At 49.2% G+C, this 19736-nt stretch overlaps 1 protein-coding gene across 1 annotated transcript in view; it reads left to right on the top strand.

Moving 5' to 3' along the window:
- The first annotated feature begins 443 nt into the window (after positions 1 to 443).
- LOC8036786 (prolyl 4-hydroxylase subunit alpha-1-like) overlaps positions 444 to 19736 on the top strand; it is a 58976-nt gene continuing 39683 nt past the window's right edge. Inside the window, exons 1-5 of the mRNA XM_040217740.1 lie at positions 444 to 678; positions 2748 to 2902; positions 4334 to 4525; positions 5625 to 5785; positions 14691 to 14724. Coding sequence (XP_040073674.1) covers positions 485 to 678; positions 2748 to 2902; positions 4334 to 4525; positions 5625 to 5785; positions 14691 to 14724 — 736 coding nt within the window. The 5' untranslated portion in view covers positions 444 to 484. The remainder of the gene's footprint in view (positions 679 to 2747; positions 2903 to 4333; positions 4526 to 5624; positions 5786 to 14690; positions 14725 to 19736) is intronic.

The following is a 19736-nucleotide window of genomic DNA, read 5'->3' as shown; positions in this document are numbered from 1 at the left end:
TTCCGCAGCCAATCAGACCGAGACATTAGATGATAAAAAAAGAAAAAAATCGAGGCACATTTAGGCATTTCTTATGAGTCGTGAATGCGAAAGCATGCAAGCCGCTCGTCCGCTCCCTTTTTCGTCTGCTGCGTACATTTCGTTACCGGTCGGCGCGTGTGCTCCCCTGGTGACCTTGGACGCTCCGCGCTGATGGACACGCAGCGCCGTGGGGTGAGCGGTCGTGGAAACTGACAAGCGCAGAGGCCAATGGGAGCCCCGTCGACGCGCGCAAGCCAACGGAACCGAAGGAAACTATCTGCCGTTTTCGCGCTTCAGGCTGATGACGTCAGCTCGCTCCATGAGACAATTTAATTCTTTCGCATTAAAAAAAAAAACCGACGGAAGGAGATGCTAATCAGGAAGTGTCAGCATAACAAACCATGCCCCGCTTTTCTTAGTCTCGCGGGGACTACACAATGGCACAACTGCCTATTTCTAACGAATGTGCAGGCAGCCCTGGAGAGTGGTCGTGCTGCTGTGGTGTCTGGTGGTGAGTCGTTCGAGCGGCCAGAGGAACACAGACTTCTACTCGACTGTGTCCGGCCTCTCCGATCTCATCCACGTCGAAACCCGAGTAAAGGTCGACCTCCTCAGCTACGTGGAACGCATAAAGGTTCTTCGAGACAGCATACTCAAGTAGGTTCGACCGGCAATCAGGCCGAACGATCGGGAGTAGGGAGGACGACGGGGGGAGTGGGAGAGGGAAGGGAATGGGAAAGCCAAGTACCGTAGTACCGTGCGTATTTCACCGGACCATATCCCGCTCCACGTGTATGGCGCACAAATGCAAATTACGGCAAAAAAATATTTTTATTTGGATAGTCCGCACCCGTTACACTGTGCGCACCAGAGCTCATTCCCCAGACTGACGAAACGTTTGCTCATAAAATTATCCTGCTCAGCCTTCTTTGCAAAATGCCTGTTTTATAAAGCCTGTGTTTTACAGGAATCATAATTAACGTAGCATATCACACCCAAAATGTATTACATCACGTGATATTGAACACTCCTGAAAAAAGAAATCATTGTACGTTTCGCACCTGAAGCTAGTCCACGCGACAATTAATTTGAACAGTGCAGAGAGCACGAACCTGCAGAAGTGAGGAAGAGGGGGGGGGGGGGGGGGGGGACAACATAATTCAGGGGCAAGCGCGATGCTGTGTTGCTCGTTTCTACAGTGCCTATTCCGTGTGGTGCAACGATAAAATAAAACACGACCCCCCGCCCCCCTAAAAAAAAAGCTCGTGTTTGTTTGCATTATTAAAAAAAACGAAGAAACATTATGTATAATGATTGTTAAAAATTACAGTTCTCGACCTTATTTATTCCAACATTTATACATATAATATACGGTTTGCGGTCTATAGTCCTGAATATACGGTAAGCCACAAATAGTGCACGACATGAAACTTTCAGGAAAGCCGTAAGGTTTTCGCGAATTGTGAAAAAAAAAAGGACAGCCACAAGCTGCTTCAGTACCAGATTATGAAACCAAGACGTGCGGTCCCCCACCCCCCTCCCCTCTTTTAATAGTGCTTAGAATTCATAGGGCCAGCACCTAGCGTTTTTTTTTTCTGATTCTCATTCCGTTTAACACAGCTCGAGCAAGGAGGCGAAAAAAAAGCGAGGAGAGTATCTTATTTTTTATTTTTTTTTTAAGTTAACATATGCACATTCTACTTTCCTAGTGTCCCGCACTAAATCCTCTTCTAGGACCCTCAAGAGGTGCTCCCAACAGGGGATCTATAAATGAACGGCACCACCTACCGTTCGAAAATATAAAAAAAAAAAAAACAGGCAGTGTTTAATCCGCCCACTTACGGCCATTCCTGCGAACCCTCCGCGTATAAACGAATTTATTCCCATTCTTCTTTCTTGCTTTATTTCACCCATGCATTAGTCTCAGTTATGCACAGACAGCTAAATAAACTCAGTGCGTGGCTTTTTTGTATTCACCCTTTTTCCTTTTTCATTCGTTCTACGACATTCTTATCAGCTAAAACCACAATATCAATGATTGCGCCACGACAACAAGATTCGCAGCGCCTATATGCTCGGCGTATCTTGAACTCTTCGTGTCTGGAGTTATTTTCTTGCTTCTATGCCCGCAAGAAAGAGGTGACTTATTTAGTGCAGAAGCCGCATGTAAGTGATTTGGCGAGCGACGAGACAAGCGACGGCGATCCGCTTCACTGTCGTTCGGTCACCCGCGTGACGTGGCAAAGCGCATGAAAGCGACGGGAGCAAGCAGCGACCAAGGCGATGAGCGACGTTTTCTAGAAATCCAAAAACCTGGCAACGCGACGAGCGACAGTGAGAAATCTCCGTCGCTCGTCGCTGACTCTCGTCGCTGTCGCCGTCGCTCGTCTCGTCGCTCCCTAAATCGATTACATGCGGTTCAGACGCAAGTGCAGGTATTTGTTCTTCGGATATTTTTGTTATTACATTTACCCCTTTATATAGTTTTATGTCATTGGTTGTTGTTTCATTTGTGTACACTAGCTAATAATAAACTTCTTTCTCCTTTTGGTATGTCTTTTTTTTTTTGCGTTTCGCTCGCGCTTTTATTCGAGGATCTCAGTGCTACGACGCCATTCATAAAAACGTAAAAGTTTCTATAATTGCTTTTAGTTTGAGTTTGCTCATTTGACGTTCAACATCGAAATATTCACGCGTGAGCCCTTATTTCTTTTAATCTTCGTTAGTTTTGTCCAGGACAGGCAGCCCTACGAGGACTTGACGTCAACTTCCGCTGTCTCTGAATACCTCAAGCACCCAGTGCACGCCTTCCACTTGATCAAGAGGATGACCGCTGGCCTTGGGGCAATAGAAGCAGAGATAAACAACACGCGAGAGTTTGGTAGGTTGCGACACTCTCTGATAGCAACCAACATCTTAAGACACGCAGGGGATTGCGGCAATAGCCTACAAAAATGTGGCTATCATGACGAAAGATGTGTGAACACAATTGGCCACCCCGCGTTTCTGAGGTTGCTAGGGACAATACAAAATAAACTATATAAACAATGATAGGTTAAAAATCGCAGTGCAAATTTCCCTTCTCGGTTCAGCGCTGGTAACCTTGACTATTTTCTTCTCAAGCTGTGCCTCCAGGTCTCTCCACTTCTCTCCACCCCATTGACTGTTGTCTGCCCCATTGACTTCCCCGTCAGTTTCCCCGCTAAATTTAGTGGAGAAACTGAATGTGTCTATAGGTCATTTTTCCCCACTAAATATAACGAGGAAACAGAATTGGTTTGACGTCAGGTGACGTTATTGTTCCGCTAAATATAGCAGGGAAACTGAATTTTTGTATAAGTTACGTGACGCGAAGTCATGTGACGTCAATTTTCGCGCCAATTTAAGCGGGGAAACTGAATTGATGTTGTGGGTCACGTGACGTCAATTTTCCTACTATATCTAGCGTGGAAACTGAATTTGAGTATAGGTCATTCGGCATTATGCAGTGTGACGTCAATTTTCCGCTACATTTTCTAGGGAAATTGAACTGGTGTTGATTTCACGTGACGTCAGTTTTCCCCTGAATCTAGTGGGGAATCTGAATTTCTGTATAGGTTACATTAGAAAAATTGTGACGTGATTTTTTTTGGTAAATTTAGCAGGGAATTTGGATTTGTGTTTTGGTCACGTGGCGTCAATTTTTCAGCTAGATTCAGCGGGAAAACTGTGACGTCATGTGACGTCACAGACCGGCCGGCTTCACAAAATTCGGAGCAACTAGCCAAAGAACGTTTCACGTTAATGCAGACACCGCGCGCGTTGAATTGTGGGGTTACTACCGTACATTCCTCGTCCTCTCTGGCCTACCGTAAAAAAGAAAACAAAAATCAACGTACATATATTTTTCTCTCTTAAATTTTTTACTATGCAATATCGCAACATCAAAATACCCCAAGAACTGCTCTCTATTTTCGAATTACAGAAAATCGTAGACGTCTGCATACACCCGCATTCTTGCATATAAAGTAATACATCCCAGACAACCTACTGTCGAAAATTTGTATTAGTTCCAGGTCACACCTCCATTTTTTTTTAATTCAACTTACACGACATCTAGTAGACCCTGTTCTCCATCTCAGATTCTACAAGGTGTCGATTCATTACCAGCTCGATTGCACTCTATCACTGCTTACAATTCAACTTATTAGCGTCTTGTGTGCAAAACTATTTAATCACAGGGAGTTCGCAATATCTGGCGGCCACGCCATTACAGAAGAAGGGTTTCAGGTTCGACGGTAAAGCAATATGTTGTCTTCACGAACACTTTCAGATCCTCTGGTGAACATCGAAGCAATGCGCGAGAAGCGGCAGCTTCCATGGGACGAAGACTTTACGGGGCTTGCGACGTCACTCGTGACCCTTCAGGACACGTACGTTCTGGACTTACATGAACTGACTAAGGGACACCTCCACACAGAGATTCCGCGCAACCGGACAATTCCTGGACGTCTTCCGCTTGACGGTATGCAAGGCTAATATTTGTGGATGATGATCCACACCTAGGGCAGGGGTTGCTGTCGAGTCGTTTGCTAAAGCTCTATAATGACTTAAGTGTGCGCTTAGAAAACATGCGCCTGGGGCTGTTAGCGCGAGCAGCCGTCCCGATATTACAGATTTTTATGATAGGGCGCCCCGAAACTTTAAGTCACCGAAGTAGTTTCGGAAGGCGCACTGCGCATGCGCAGAAAAACAAAACTTGCGCAGTGTGAAGCCTCAAGCTGCTCGAGTGGCCCATAGGTTTGGGCCCCCGCTATTCTAGAACTCTCTATAAAATTTGTTCTAAGATTAAGTGATTTCGTCACATTTTCCAATACACTATAAGAGTATTCCAAGCCTGCTTCACGTGGTGCGATTTTACTTGCGATTTCGCAGTTGCGACGTTGCTTCTGCGGCAAAAATAACGCGGTGGAAGCTGCGGCGGTCAACGTTGAGCGGTGCTCCATGTGAATCAGGCTTTAGGCGACGTTAATACCAATATAAACTCTGACGTTAATGCGATAGAAAGAGTACGTTCTTTACTCTAGAGTTTCAAACGTGTGATATGCTTTTCAACAAGTTTGTAGTTGGTCTGGTTATTAATATATTTACAGTCCACTGTGATTTCTACACTGCATTTAATTACACAATTTGGTATGCTTAAATAGAACCCCCGGGCTGCATGATATATGCCTGCTTCTTAAATTTGACTTTTGTTAATGTTCGTTTTTATGCGAACAGTCATCATAGCGCATGCGGACTTGAGATTCCAAACTAATTATGTGCCTTCAGAGCTCTAGCTTAACAAGCGTACTGCAGCGGCTTAATGTCACATCTTCCGCAGTAACCAGTGCCGAAACAGCTCAAACGGAAACCGACCCGTAGCCCACAAATATTTACACTAGTAATTTGTTTCGCATATATTCCAAGTGCGTAAAACATTTATGCGTGGTAACTAATAGGTACGTAAGTTCCATGTTACTCGTATATTGCAACATAGCACGGCGTTTTATTGAACCATGGGCAAAACAATTGTGTTGGAGCCTCACTTATCTGCTCCACTTTCTTCATTTCTGCACCTACAGCTCGGGACTGCCTGAACCTCAGCCAAGTAGCCCTCCACCATCGCTTCTACTACCGCGCCAAGAAATGGGCCGAGCAGGCGATAGCCATGGCCGCCGACGAAGAACCCCCCACCATCCCCAAACTAGAGCTGGACACCCATCACGAGGTCGTCAAGAACAAGGTTTTAAGATCCAAGTTCTTTGCGCCGGAGGTTCCGAGATAAGGCGATACCACTTAGAAGATAAGGCCTTCGCGTGACGTCATCGTTGGTGGACCCCCACCTGCCTTAAAGCGGCAAACACGGTAGCTGAACGAGAGTGGCCGCGAAGCGGCAGATTGTGTCCTTCTTGGCGTCGCCGTGTGCCAGCGTCCCGTCCATTGTGAGACGCTGCAAAATGCCCTTTTTGCAATGCTGACGCAATGTAGGCGGCGCGGCATGTATCAAGTAGTGATGACGTACTACGTTCGGAGAGCTGATGCGCCGGCGTTGTCTTTAAGGATGTATTTTATAAAGAACTGGTGGGTTTAAGTGTTGTGTGGGACGTGTGACGGAGAACACAATTACATGCACAGGATTTATTCTGAGTGACCCGAGTCGTCATAAACGTCCATAACCAAGAAATGGATATGGCTGGTCGAAAGCGAATAACATGAGTCGATGGTTGTCTCTATTTGGTATATTGCTTCTAACAATATAATCAGTTGAGATAGTTGAATAGTTAAAGCATCGTTGAGGTAAGTCACGAGAGAAAGCATGCAGTTACCGGAAGCAGGGTAAAGAAAGAAGCGGAGTAGCTATCGTTGCGCGATAAATAAATTGCAATGATAAAGAAAGTAACATTATTTCGGTTAGGTTACATAATGGGTAAATTATGCAAAGCGTTGGCTGAGCAGTTGTGATTCCAGCTGAGAAACGTAGTTAACATCAGAGATACCTTCAATCTGCCGCGTCTTTACATGTTAGCACATTCAACAACAAGCCTGCCCCCCCCCCCCCCCCCCCTCAGAAGAAAAAACACTAATTTTTTTATTAGAGGCACTGGCTAGTGGTGGAGCCATAAACAATAAAAAACGACATTCCTAGCACAAAGGGCCACAAAAAAACTACTATATATATATATATATATATATATATAACGGGCGTGGGGTGGCGGGGGGCCGAAGGCGTGGGTATAGAAGAAGAAAAGAACCCTCAGTGGAAAACAGCAACAACGGACGATTTCTTCCTGACGAAGGCCGGACTCCGGCCGAGACGACGAAGATTAAATCGTCCGTTGTTGCTGTTTTCCCACTAAGGGTTCTTTTCTTCTTCTATATATATATATATATATTTATTTAACTTCCCCGAGGAGTTTTTTTTTTTTTTTTTTTTTGAGAACGGTTTCCTTAGACTCTCTAGTATCTGTCTGTGTACGGTTAGCAGGCCGAGAAGATCCAGTGACATTAATTAGCAATAGACCCTTCCCAGAGGCATCTATACTAAGAGAGTTTGGCATATTCCTCTTACGATGCCGACAGTCTAGCAACCATGACCCGAGATCTGATAACCAAATGCTTTCCCTGCCATATCGTGTTAGTAATTCATGACCCACTCTGGATTAGCAATCCCATCTCCGTAGTGACGTAATCGCACCGAAAATGTCCAGGGCTTTTTAACGTAAGTGCCATTGTTCAACGCAATCAATCGTTGGCACTTTCTTATCCCCACGGATCTTTAAAAATAATTTCGTCTTTCATTTCACTTTGTTTTCAGTCTAGGAAATTACTTTTTCCTATTCCCACTCCATTCCAATTCAACACCGCGAAAAGCGCTACGCACTCCAACACACTCAGTCAGCACAGTCGGGCGCAAATCTGTTAACTGGTGTCATGCCGCTGGGGTGGAGCTGCTGTCCGCACGGCGCAAACGCAAAAGCTTAACTTCATCCTGTGGGAATCCCCTTCTTTGGGGGTACCACTTAGAAACACAGAAGGTTCCTTGGGTCCGGATAAAGACGTGTTTATTTGACTTTGATGCCACACGCTTGCCCGAAGGCCAACAATGTTGGAGATGACGGCGCTGTCTCTTTTGACAGGATCTCCAGTCGGAGTCCGCGCTGCCGCTATTGACAGTATCACGGAGGGGGAGGGTCAGATAAAGATATGAAGGCTCCGTCGAGCAGAGCCTCCCCCAGCGAGAGTCCCACCCGTTGGATTAGGGCCGTGTTATATAGCCTGCGGGAATGGACACGCCCGGGGTGGGTCGGATGTAGGTGGCTCCCCGGAGGGGCGGACGCGTCCAAGTCATGATCCCGAGGAGTGTGCCTTAGGCAAATCACCCGAGAAGGACGGGGGAAAGCCGCCCACCAGGGAATACGGCTTCGCCCTCGCATCCGGGACGCGGCCCCACGTGGCGACGTCCCACGGCCTGCCTGAGCTAGGCCTAGATAGGGATGCGGGGAACACCGTGTTTCCCACAATCCGAATCTTGTTTCTGAGCACACGAAGTGTGCACACCTGCATGGGAAAACACGGACTTGTTTAAAAGCCCCCCCCCCCCCCCCCCCCCCCCCCAGTGTGATGGTCTATATTGCCGCGCGCGCAACTGGCCAAGTAGGCAGCGCGCGCGTGGCCTAACGGTTAACGCGCTTGCCTCTCACGCAGAAGGCCAGGGTTCGATTCCTGGCAGCGGCTACACATTTTTGTTGAGAGTGTAATTTAATGTTCTGGTGAACTCGAGAACCGTCTTGCTGTTTCGAGGTTAGAATGTTCCACGCGCCGAACCTTCTACGCCGAACGATCCAGAAACCCACGGGGTACATAAGGGATTCCGCAATTCGAGCGGAGTCAGTCTCGCCCCAGCGTTCGACTCTGCTGCCACGCCGACTTCGACGCCCGCGACGCTTTGTTATTATCTTTTGTACTCTTTTATTTTTGGCACAAGTTCGCCACATTAAACGTTTATTTCTTCCTGTTCATCTATTGTTTTTTGGTCACCACCGTGACATATTGGTGGAGGTGCGGGGTAACGCATGCCCGTGCAGCGTTCCCCTCCGAGGGTTCGCAGTGCAAGTCCGACGCCAAGCCCACGAAGAACCGACGAAGGCACTACCGAGATCCGGTTCAGTCGTCGCACCCAAGGCCTACACCCGGAATTCGGACTTCTGCCGCCCAAGACCAGACTGACTCCGCTCGCCTTGCGGAATCCCTTATGTACCCTCGTGGGTTTCTGGATCGTTCGGCGTAGAAGGTTCGGCGCGTGGAACATTCTAACCTCGAAACAGCAAGACGGTTCTCGAATTCACCAGAACATCAAATTACACTCTCAACAAAAATGTGTAGCCGCTGCCAGGAATCGAACCCTGGCCTTCTGCGTGAGAGGCAAGCGCGATAACCGTTAGGCCACGCGCGCGCTGCCTACTTGGCCAGCTGCGCGCGCGGCATTACTCCCCCTTTAAAAAGTGCATCGTCCCGATGCACCCCAAAAACAAAACAAAGCAAATAAAAAGAACGGTAAACTAAAGAGTATTTGGAATACGTAAGGTCCACTGTCCTATCGAGCGTAGTATGGCTTCATGCGCACGACGTGGACGACTTCGGGTCGTGGAGGGCGGCGTGATGAAGTCCGTGTTCCGTCGGGCATCACCTCGTAGTTCAGATCCCCGAGTCGACGAAGCACTTTGTAGGGTCCAAAGTAACGTTTCAGGAGCTTCTCGCTGAGACCGCGGCGGCGAATCGGTGTCCACACCCACATCCTGTCTCCGGGCTGGAAGTGGACGTCCCGACGACGAAGGTTGTAGCGGCCAGTGTCGACACGTTGTTGAGCCTGAATCCGAAGTCTGGCGAGCTGACGGACTTCTTCTGCCCTTTGGGCAACCACCTGGGCGTCGTCGCTTGCGTCGACAGCCGCTTCGTGGGGTAACATAGCGTCCAGCATTGTCGTTACCTTGCGCCCATGCACCAGCTGAAAGGGTGTCATTCCGGTGGTCTCTTGTACGGCCGTGTTGTAGGCAAATGTGACGTACGGCAGCACCTCGTCTCATGTCTTGTGCTCCACGTCGACGTACATGGAGATCATGTCGGCGATGGTCTTGTTGAGTCTCTCCGTTAGCCCGTTGGTCTGCGGGTGGTACGCCGTGGTGCGGCGATGGCTGGTGTGGCTGAGACGAAGGACTTCTTGCGTCAGCTGGGCCATGAATGATGATCCACGGTCTGAGATCAGGACTTCGGGAGCGCCGTGCCGGAGGACGATGGATTCAATGAAAAACTTGACAACTTCCACAGCAGTTCCGGAAGGAAGGGCTTTCGTTTCGGCATACCGCGTGAGATAATCTGTGGCGACGATGATCCAGCGATTTCCCGACGTCGACGGCGGAAAAGGGCCAAGTAGATCCATTCCGATCTGCTGGAAGGGTGCTGTTGGCGGAGGAATTGACTGCAGGAGTCCGGCCGGCCTCGTCGGAGGTTTCTTTCGTCGCTGGCATTCATGACATGATCGCGTGTACAGGTGGACGGTTTTGGGGAGCTTGGGCCAGTAATACTTTTCACGAATACGTGCCAGGGTCCGGCTGTAACCAAGGTGTCCGGACGTCGGGTCGTCGTGGCAGGCTTGAAAGATCTCCTCCCGAAGGTCGGTCGGGATTACCAGCAGCCATGGCGAGTTGTTGTTCCCGAAGTTCTCTTTGTAGAGTACACCTTGTCTAATGGCGAAGGTCGGCAGCGCTCGTGAAAAAACACGTGGCATGGCACTCCCGCGCCCTTCCAGGTGCTCTATTAGTGGGCGCAGCTCAGGATCGTCTCGTTGACGCCGGGCCATGTCGTTGATGTTCACTGCGCCCAGAAAACACTCGTCGTCATCGTCGTCGCTGCTGCCGAAAGGTGTTGCGACGGGAGCTCTGGACAGGCAGTCGGCGTCGCTGTGTTGCGGCCTGACTTGTAGACGACGGTCATGTTGAACTCTTGTAGTCGGAGACTCCACCGCGCGAGGCGTCCTGACGGGTCCTTGAGGTTCGCAAGCCAGCAGAGCGAGTGGTGGTCCGTGACTACCCGGAACGGGCTCCCGTATAAGTACGGACGAAACTTCGTGATTGCCCAGACGACCGCAATGCATTCTTTCTCAGTCGTGGAGTAATTTCTCTCCGCCTTGGTCAATGTCCGACTTGCGTAGGCGATGACTCGCTCGGTGCCTTCTTGTACTTGAACCAAAACCGCGCCAAGCCCTGCGTTACTTGCGTCCGTGTGAATCTCGGTTTCCGCATCCTGGTCGAAATGTCCAAGAACAGGAGGAGTCTGCAGTCGTCGCTTCAGCTCGTCAAATGCCTGCTGCTGTTCATAGGCCCATTCGAACTTCTCGGCGTCCTTCGTGAGGTGTGTGAGCGGTGCGGAAATTCTTGCGAAATCTCGAACGAAGCGCCGATAGTAGGCACATAGCCCAAGGAACCTTCGGGCGGCCTTCTTGTCTCTTGGCGCTGGAAATGCTGCGACGGCACGAGTCTTCTCGGGGTCTGGGCGGACACCTTCGTTACTAACCACGTGGCCGAGGAACTTCAGTTCGTCATAAGCGAACCGACACTTTGACGGCTTCAGGGTGAGTCCGGCGGCCAGTATGGCTTGGAGAACTGCTCGGAGTCGTCGCAAGTGCTCGTCGAAGTCGCTGGAAAACACGACGACGTCGTCGAGGTAGACGAGACAGCTCTGCCACTTCAGTCCTGCCAGTACGGTGTCCATGACACGTTGGAAAGTTGCTGGCGCCGTGCACAGTCCGAAGGGCATCACTTTGAACTCGTACAGTCCATCCGGCGTGACGAAGGCTGTCTTTTCTCGGTCCCTTTCGTCGACTTCGATCTGCCAGTAGCCGCTCTTCAGGTCCATCGATGAGAAATATCGAGAGTGGCGCAGCCGGTCTAGAGTGTCGTCGATGCGGGGGAGTGGGTAGACGTCTTTCTTCGTCACCGTGTTCAGCTGCCGGTAGTCTACACAGAACCTAAGCGTCCCGTCTTTCTTCTTAACCAGTACGACTGGAGAGGCCCAAGGACTGCTTGAAGGTTGAATTATGTCGTCGTTCAGCATTTCTTGAACTTGCTCCTGGATCGCCTGCCTTTCTTCAACGGAGACTCTGTATGGCGATCGATGCACCGGGCGCGCGTCGTCCTCGGTAACGATGCGGTGCTTCGCAACGGTGGTTTGGCGCACCTTCGACGACGTGGCAAAGCAGTCGCGGTATTCGGCGAGAAGGTTAATCAACTGTCGTCGTTTCGGGCCCGGGAGTTTAGGGTCAATGTCGAGCTGCGCTGGCGACGCACTGTCTTGCTGAGGTGGCGAGGATTCGTCAGTAATGGCGGCGACAGCGGCGGAGTTTTGGAGTTCCTCGACCTGGCCCACGGCTGCACCTTTTGTGAGGTGTTGCGCTTCATTTCGGAAGTTCGTGACGAGGACCGCAGTGCGGCCATCCTGAAGTTCAGCAACTCCTCTTGCGACGCCTATTCCTCTTCCCAGAAGCAACTGGAGGCTTCCTTCGAACAGAACTTCGCCGCAGAAATCTTCGGTGATCCCGACGGGTTCGAAAACACTCGACCGCGGCGGTAAGTTCACGTGGCTGGCGAGGACTCGGACCGCAGATGACGTCGCTTTGGGTTCCTCCGGTGGTGAAACAGGCTTTCGCAGCGTCAACCGGTTTGCTCCGAGGTCGATGACGGCGCCATACTAGCAGAGGAAGTCCATTCCGAGGATAACGTCCCTCGAACAGTCTTGCAGAACGACGAACTTTACAGGGCACGTCTCACCGTGGATCTCGACGCGAGCGGTGCATCGCCCGACTGGTGTGATGAGGTGCCCACCGGCGGTTCGTATTTGAGGTCCATCCCACGGCGTCGTGACTTTTCGAAGGCGGCGGGAGAGCCTCCCACTCAAAACTGAGTAGTCTGCTCCCGTGTCCACGAGTGCCGATGCGTCGTGGCCGTCGATGATGACGTTTAGGTTGTTGGACACCGTTTCAGGAGCGTCGTTTCGGTCTCCGGTAGCGTTCGAGTGGGGGCCCTCCGACGTTCGTGGAGGATCTTGGCGTCGGTCGTCTTCGGCAACTCCACCTCCAGGGGTTGCCGCGCCTAGTTTCCCCGGCGTGGAGCGAGGGGCGACAGGCTTTCACGCCGGGGTCGGTGCATCGGCGAAGCTGGACGTCGTGGTGAAGGCGATCGGAACTCTCGGCGGGACGCAGGCTCGGGGGACTGGGGTCGTCGCAAGTACTCGTCGATCTCCCGAGGGCGTTCACCATACCTGGGACGCGGGTCGCTTGGGTGGAATCCGCGCAGCCCGAGTCGTCGGTATGGGCATCGGCGGTACACATGGTCAGCTTCCCCGCAGTGGTAACACAGCGGGCGTCGGTCGGCCGTCCTCCAGACGTCTGTCTTCCTCGGCGCAGGTCGGTCTGGGTGAACGTGCGCCTGATCTTCCTGTCGTCGGGGATACTGCGATGTTGGGGCGTCTCTTCGGGGTGGCGCCGCGGCTTGGCGGGGAGCTTGTGGCGGTCGTCGGGCTATGGCAGCGTAGCTCAACGTCGGTTCCTGCGGTGCCACCGTGGTGACGGGAACCTCTTGTTGGAGCGCCCGTTGTACTTCCTCGCGCACAGCCTCGGCAATGGAAAGTGTCGCTGGACGACTTGCGGCTGGCAGCAACTGGCGGAGTTCCTCCCGGACGACCTCCCGGATAATTTCGCGGATATCCGTACCAGGAGCGTGCTCGCCGCCAAGCAGCGCGGTTGCAGCGACACTTGGATGTCGCCGGTAGTGGGAAGCGCGCGCTTGGAGGGCGCGCTCGATGTTTGTCGCCTCGGTGACGAAGGCTTCGACGGTGCCCGGTGGGTTGCGCACGAGGCCTCCAAAGATGTCGTCTCTCACCCCGCGCATGAGGACCCGCAGCTTCTTGTCGTCTGTGGCTCGTGGGTCGGCACGGGCGCTCAGGCGGAGGACATCTTCTACGAAGCTTGTGATGCTTTCGTCGGGGCCCTGCGTTCGAATTCTGAGGAGATCTTCTGCCTTCTCCCGTCGGTGTAGGCTGGCGAACGTCCGCTGCAACTCGGCTACACAGATGTCCCACGACGTAAGCGAAGCCTCGTGACTCTCGAACCAATGCCTCGCAGTACCCTCCAGCGAAAAGTAGAGGTTCTGGAGGCACTGCTCCGCAGTCCATCCGTTGTGCCGCGCCACACCCTCGTAGTGCTTGATCCAGTCTTCGACATCCTCATGGATCTCGCCGTGGAAGGGAGTCGGCGTACGGGGAGCGGCGGGCAGGTAGACGACGGCAGGAGCGGCGGGGGTCGGCGACTGATCGGCCATCGTCGGCTTCGTTGGCTGCTTGGTCCTGGGCGGCAGAAGTCCGAATTCCGGGTGTAGGCCTTGGGTGCGACGACTGAACCGGATCTCGGTAGTGCCTTCGTCGGTTCTTCGTGGGCTTGGCGTCGGACTTGCACTGCGAACCCTCGGAGGGGAACGCTGCACGGGCATGCGTTACCCCGCACCTCCACCAATATGTCACGGTGGTGACCAAAAAACAATAGATGAACAGGAAGAAATAAACGTTTAATGTGGCGAACTTGTGCCAAAAATAAAAGAGTACAAAAGATAATAACAAAGCGTCGCGGGCGTCGAAGTCGGCGTGGCAGCAGAGTCGAACGCTGGGGCGAGACTGACTCCGCTCGCCTTGCGGAATCCCTTATGTACCCTCGTGGGTTTCTGGATCGTTCGGCGTAGAAGGTTCGGCGCGTGGAACATTCTAACCTCGAAACAGCAAGACGGTTCTCGAATTCACCAGAACATCAAATTACACTCTCAACAAAAATGTGTAGCCGCTGCCAGGAATCGAACCCTGGCCTTCTGCGTGAGAGGCAAGCGCGATAACCGTTAGGCCACGCGCGCGCTGCCTACTTGGCCAGCTGCGACCGCGGCAATAATTCCTACTCGGAGGATATCACCAGGGTAATTGACTCACATATAGGGGCTCCAGTCCCGACCCCTTCAACGATGATGGTACGGAGTTTTAATCACTTAATTTACGTCGTTTCAATATACTCGTTTTACAATGTTGTCGTTTTATCTTCTATTTCTCTCACACAGTACAACGAATTCGTGAGCACCATGAAAAAAGCAGGTGAGATCGCTGCTTGATATTGCTGCTTCGGATTAATTTGTGGGCATAAAAATCCTGTTCACACACTTGCGACTTGTTAAAAAGCAACTCCGCTTCATTTTTGTTCTTGAAAAAAACAGTGCAGTCGTCTTCAGTATCACCTAGGAAGATGACATTCAAATATTACGGCCTAGTTTTGTCTAAATGTTTCTTAAAAGGTCCGGCAAACATTGAAACGCTCTAAATTGACGAAATGGGCTCACTCAGCGGGTGAATTGAGTCGGAACCAACAGCGCAGTCGCCAACATTGAGCTAAACGTCATTACCATTGCCCCTTTTTGTTTGTTTTTACTTCTTGGGCAAGCATAACGGGTGACGTCAGCAATACTTTCTCTCGGCGCTCGGAGGGCCCACGTGATTAGCAAATACGTACCTGCGCAGCGCGCTTCATGAGAGCTGTCTGGCCATCCTGCCGTTACCGCCGTTCCCGCGTCGCAAACGCCGTTGTCGTCTCACCATTTTGCGGCTATTGTCTCTCGTAGTTTCGTTCACACTACCTGCGCAAACTCATGCCGCAGAGATGCAGACGTGATCGAATGTCGTAGACACCAAAACGTGGCGAAGAGTGCGGGGCAGACGACACTTCCGCCTGGCGCACGCCTGCCCTAAGATTGACCCGCCGGCCAGGCACAACCCCGCCCGTTGTTGCGTTGAGGATCACGGGACATCTCATACCACGTGACAGCTATGCTTTTGGCGCCCCAAGACTAATGTTGTCAGACGGAATCTCAGTTTCGGTTTCGATTTTTGCTGATGTATAAAGTAAGATTTTGTTTGTTTTTTTATTTTTATTTTTGACACAATTGTCAGGGAGGTTGGGACAAAAGGCGAAAACGAATCACCTGACTAGGCCCAATAACAATGAACTAGGTTAACAATAAACATCCTATCCTAGGTTAACAATAAACATCCCATCTTTCGCGAAGCAAATAACGTAGCCCCTTTAATAAGTACTTTTTAATGTGAAATCCCTAATTATCCCCCACCAATTTTCTTTTAATTGAGCGTCATTGCCCTTAAAGGAGCTGTGCAACAATTTCAGGGCTTTGCTTAAATATTTGTGGAAGTTGATGCCTGACACTTCTGCAGTGAACTACAGAAAACAGATTTTGCCTGGATACCGTAGTTTTTATTTAAAAAAATGAAAAAGATCCAGGTTTTTGCCGCCTCTCAACTCGTGCATTGTCTTCCGGGTCACGTGCACAGTGACGTCACTTGAGTAGGCGCGGAGTTCCGGAAAAGTTCTCTCTTTGGAGCCATCAGCGAGCAGCGAGAACTCATCCGCTCGCGACCGCGTGACCACGTGCTAGCGGTGCCTTGCCCGTCCGGCGCTGTCCCCCTCCTGTTCGCGGTTTTGTGGACCTAGGATAGGTGGCGCCACTAAAACTCTGTATAATAAAAGTTTTGTCGATGATACCAGGGTTTTGACGTATTTATATATATGTTGGAACGACAAAATTTATAGGAGAAGTTACCTTTTATCGAGCAGGTATTCGCACAACTTGCTATCTTTTTTACAACTACCCAAGTGACGTCACGCCGCTTGTTTCTCATGGCCGTCGCTCGTGGCTGCAGGTCGGGAAATATTCTCAGTTTTGACTCGCTATTACGCGGCGGAATCGCAACATTTCGATGAAAGGAGGTGTGTTTTCTGCCATTTGTGACACAGTGAACAATATCAAAAGCAGAAAAGGCCAATTCTTTCAACGTTAAAATAGTTGCACAGCTCCTTTAAAGACTCGTTCACACACTTGTAACCGAGAGTGACCGAGAGAGACAAGACCGTTTTTTAAGCTACTTGCGACGTCTTAGGACCGTGTGTGCTGCTGCGGGGCTGGACCAAATACGTCGTAAGAGGCTTAAAAACCGGTCTTTTCTTTCTCCGTCCTATTCGGTTGCAAGTGTGTGACCGACACGTAAGGCCAATGCAATCCAACCTCTTAAAATCTCTTACGACGAGGGACCACACTGTGCCACCTATCGGGTAGCAGTGCAATACTTGACAATCACGTATATGTTCTATTTCATGCCCGCATCATGCTTTCTTTCTGGGCTTGAAACAACTTGTTGTCAATGTTAAAGCGACCATTTCTCATAAGTAGTATGCATGTACATTGAAGCTCGCAAATACCGCGAAATATTCGCTCTAGTGAAATGCAGTTCCAATATCAACGCATAAATGGTGCCTGCGTGCTATCGTGTTTTCTCGTCGTAAGATAGTTTAAGAGGTTTTAAGACACTCGGTTTCTAGATCTCGCACGTGTGGGAATTGTCCTTTACGGGACACAAATTGGCCTTCACCAATTTCAAAACATACCTGTGTGTCCAATCAACAAATGAGAGCATATGGGATCATATGAGAACTTATTTCTACGTGCCTGAAATAATTATTATAACTTCTCATAGCTGTATTCGAGAAATTATATCTGAATTAATTTCCTTTGACAACAGCGTTATGCAGTTGTTTCAGACATTTTTTTACTACCCTCACACCCTCGACGAAGTATTTTATCTTCAAAAACACTTAAACGTCCCCTTACATTGACCGATTCCTTAACGAACATTAAGTGATATGCCGTTTAAAACAAGAAATTTAATACGGTCCTTATTCTAATGAGAAAAACGTGCTTGCTTGCTTCGTAAAAGTTTTAATGAGTACCGTCTCAAGTGCAAAATCAATTAAGTTTAACTGAATCAAAAAAGAAATACTGTAGTTTTTATGTCGCGGGTTTTTCTAGAATTTCCGTTGGTGCGTCTTATGGAACGATGCGATTTATATACCTTTTATGGGGTTGATATTTGTCGTTCGATTCGCTGACAAGAATGTTGAAACTTGCTCTCACTTGCTCATATATAATGCGATGATAATGCAGATATGCAGGCTTTCCACGCACTTTCGACACGTTGACCATACAGGTGTATAGGTTCTGCTTATGCAGGGTGCGGCAATAAGAACAAACACATTCGGCGCGCCTTGAAACATTTGCATTCCAAACGTAAGATACCTAAAATTTGGCACGCGAACGTAGTTTCACGAGAACTTTCATATCTGTTTTTTTTTTTTTCGGAGTTGAAGTCAGAGGTGTTAAAATGTTAAAAGTAAAGCAAAAAAGTTGCCGCATTTCCTATGCCCTACGCCGGGTGTTCGTCGTCTGCACACTGGTTTGTGAGCTTGCTCCTAGGCGGAACAAGCCACCCGGAAGTGAGCCCTAAACCAGTGTATAAACGAAAAACTGGCTGGTATAGGACATAGGAAATACACGGCCTCCGATTTTGCACTATTTGTTATATTTCACAATCTCCGAATCAGAGACTTAAACTGTCCCCATAACCAAAACCGACAACCGTTTAGGAACGAAATTGTTTTCAGTAACCGTAACCGGGACGAAACCCTCATTTGATATTTATAAAAACCGTAACTGCAACCGTCAGCGTAAATTATATACCGATAACCTATAGTCCCCAATATACACCAAAAAATAAAAATATTGTTTTTTTTTTCTCAAGGATGTCCTCGAGAAGGGATCTTGAAATGTCATTGCCATATTGAGATAGTTACCGTCAGCGATTGGTGCATCTGGTAATACATTCCAGTTCAATCTAAATTTAGGATTAGGAATACTTTGTTGGAATAGTGGTCGAGCGTATAGTGAAGAGCCTCTATTTCTAAATATGCCGCACTCCTACAATCGCTACATCTATTCAGTACGTGTCGCCTCCGGGGTATTAAGTTCTTCACTAATAAGTTAGAATTCTGAGATGTCCATCAAACTAGGTTTTTTGAAATCCATGCTATGATTTCCGAGTAGCGGGGCTAAAGGTTGGTTCACGCAGTTGCGTGAATCCGACGGAGTGCGACTGCATAAGCTTGCGACGTGCGCGTTGCTATGGAAACAGTTGCTTCGGCTCCAAGGAAACGAGGTAAATCCGGTTCAATTAGGGTCAACTCAGCTGTTGCCATAGGAACCCGTACATCGCAAGTAGTTGCAGTCGCGCTAGGTCGGACTCGCGGAAGTGTGTGAACCAACCTTAAAGGGCGATTCACACACTTGCGTCGAGTCTGACTGACTGCAACTGCCAACGGTTTGTAACGTACGGGTTGCTATGGCAACAGCTTCGTTGGCTCCAACAAAACCGGTTTTTACCCCCGTTTTGTTGAAGCCAAAGCAGCTTTTGCCATAGCAACCCGCGCACGCGGTCGGACTCTCGAAACTGTATGAATCTCTCTTAACATGTCTGCTTGAGTATCAAACTATAAGATGCAAATAGATGCAGTAAGCAAGTGCTGAAGGTAGAAACGCGTGCAACGTTTGACCAATTAGAAGTACTGAGACGGTTTTGAGTTCTTGTTTTTGTTAATGTCTCGTTGTTGGATATGGGGGACTACTTTAAACCGTTTATTATAAAACGACTGTCTAGCATTTCAATATATCAAATTGTTGGAAACACTGAAAAAATATTTTTTAAGAACGTGTAACAGGTGACCAAAACCTTAAAAAAAACGAAATGAAACTGATATCATGAGGAAACGGTAACTGTAATCATTCCCAAAACGTGATATTTTTTTTCGGTTTGAGTCCCTGCTTAGAATTGACCTCTAAAAACAAACAAATAGGCATATAAATCTCTGGGCTAAACTACGTTGGCGTGCCCAATTTCAGGTATGTACGTTTGAAATTCGAAATTTGCACGACGTACCAAGTGTTAGACATTACTCATACTTTATTTACATCAAGAGTTGATGTAGGTTGCAGGGGCAAAAAGTAAAAAAAAAATGATGATTTGGCAAGGCCCCTACAGCCTTACAATTTGGCACATGGCGAGGGCAAAGGAAAGTAAACAATAACATGAAGATAGATGTACACATACAACATTTCAAGTACTAATATATTGCAGTTAACAGGCTAGAGAAGATTACAAATACAAAATACAATAAAAACATCAACGGGGCACGACTCACGCGAAACACACAA

This window comes from Ixodes scapularis, unplaced genomic scaffold, assembly GCF_016920785.2.
Source record: "Ixodes scapularis isolate PalLabHiFi unplaced genomic scaffold, ASM1692078v2 PGA_scaffold8__174_contigs__length_109621045, whole genome shotgun sequence".
Lineage (NCBI taxonomy): Eukaryota > Metazoa > Arthropoda > Arachnida > Ixodida > Ixodidae > Ixodes > Ixodes scapularis.
Note: the sequence above shows the minus strand (reverse complement) of the source record. Positions and strands in the feature narration are given on the sequence as shown.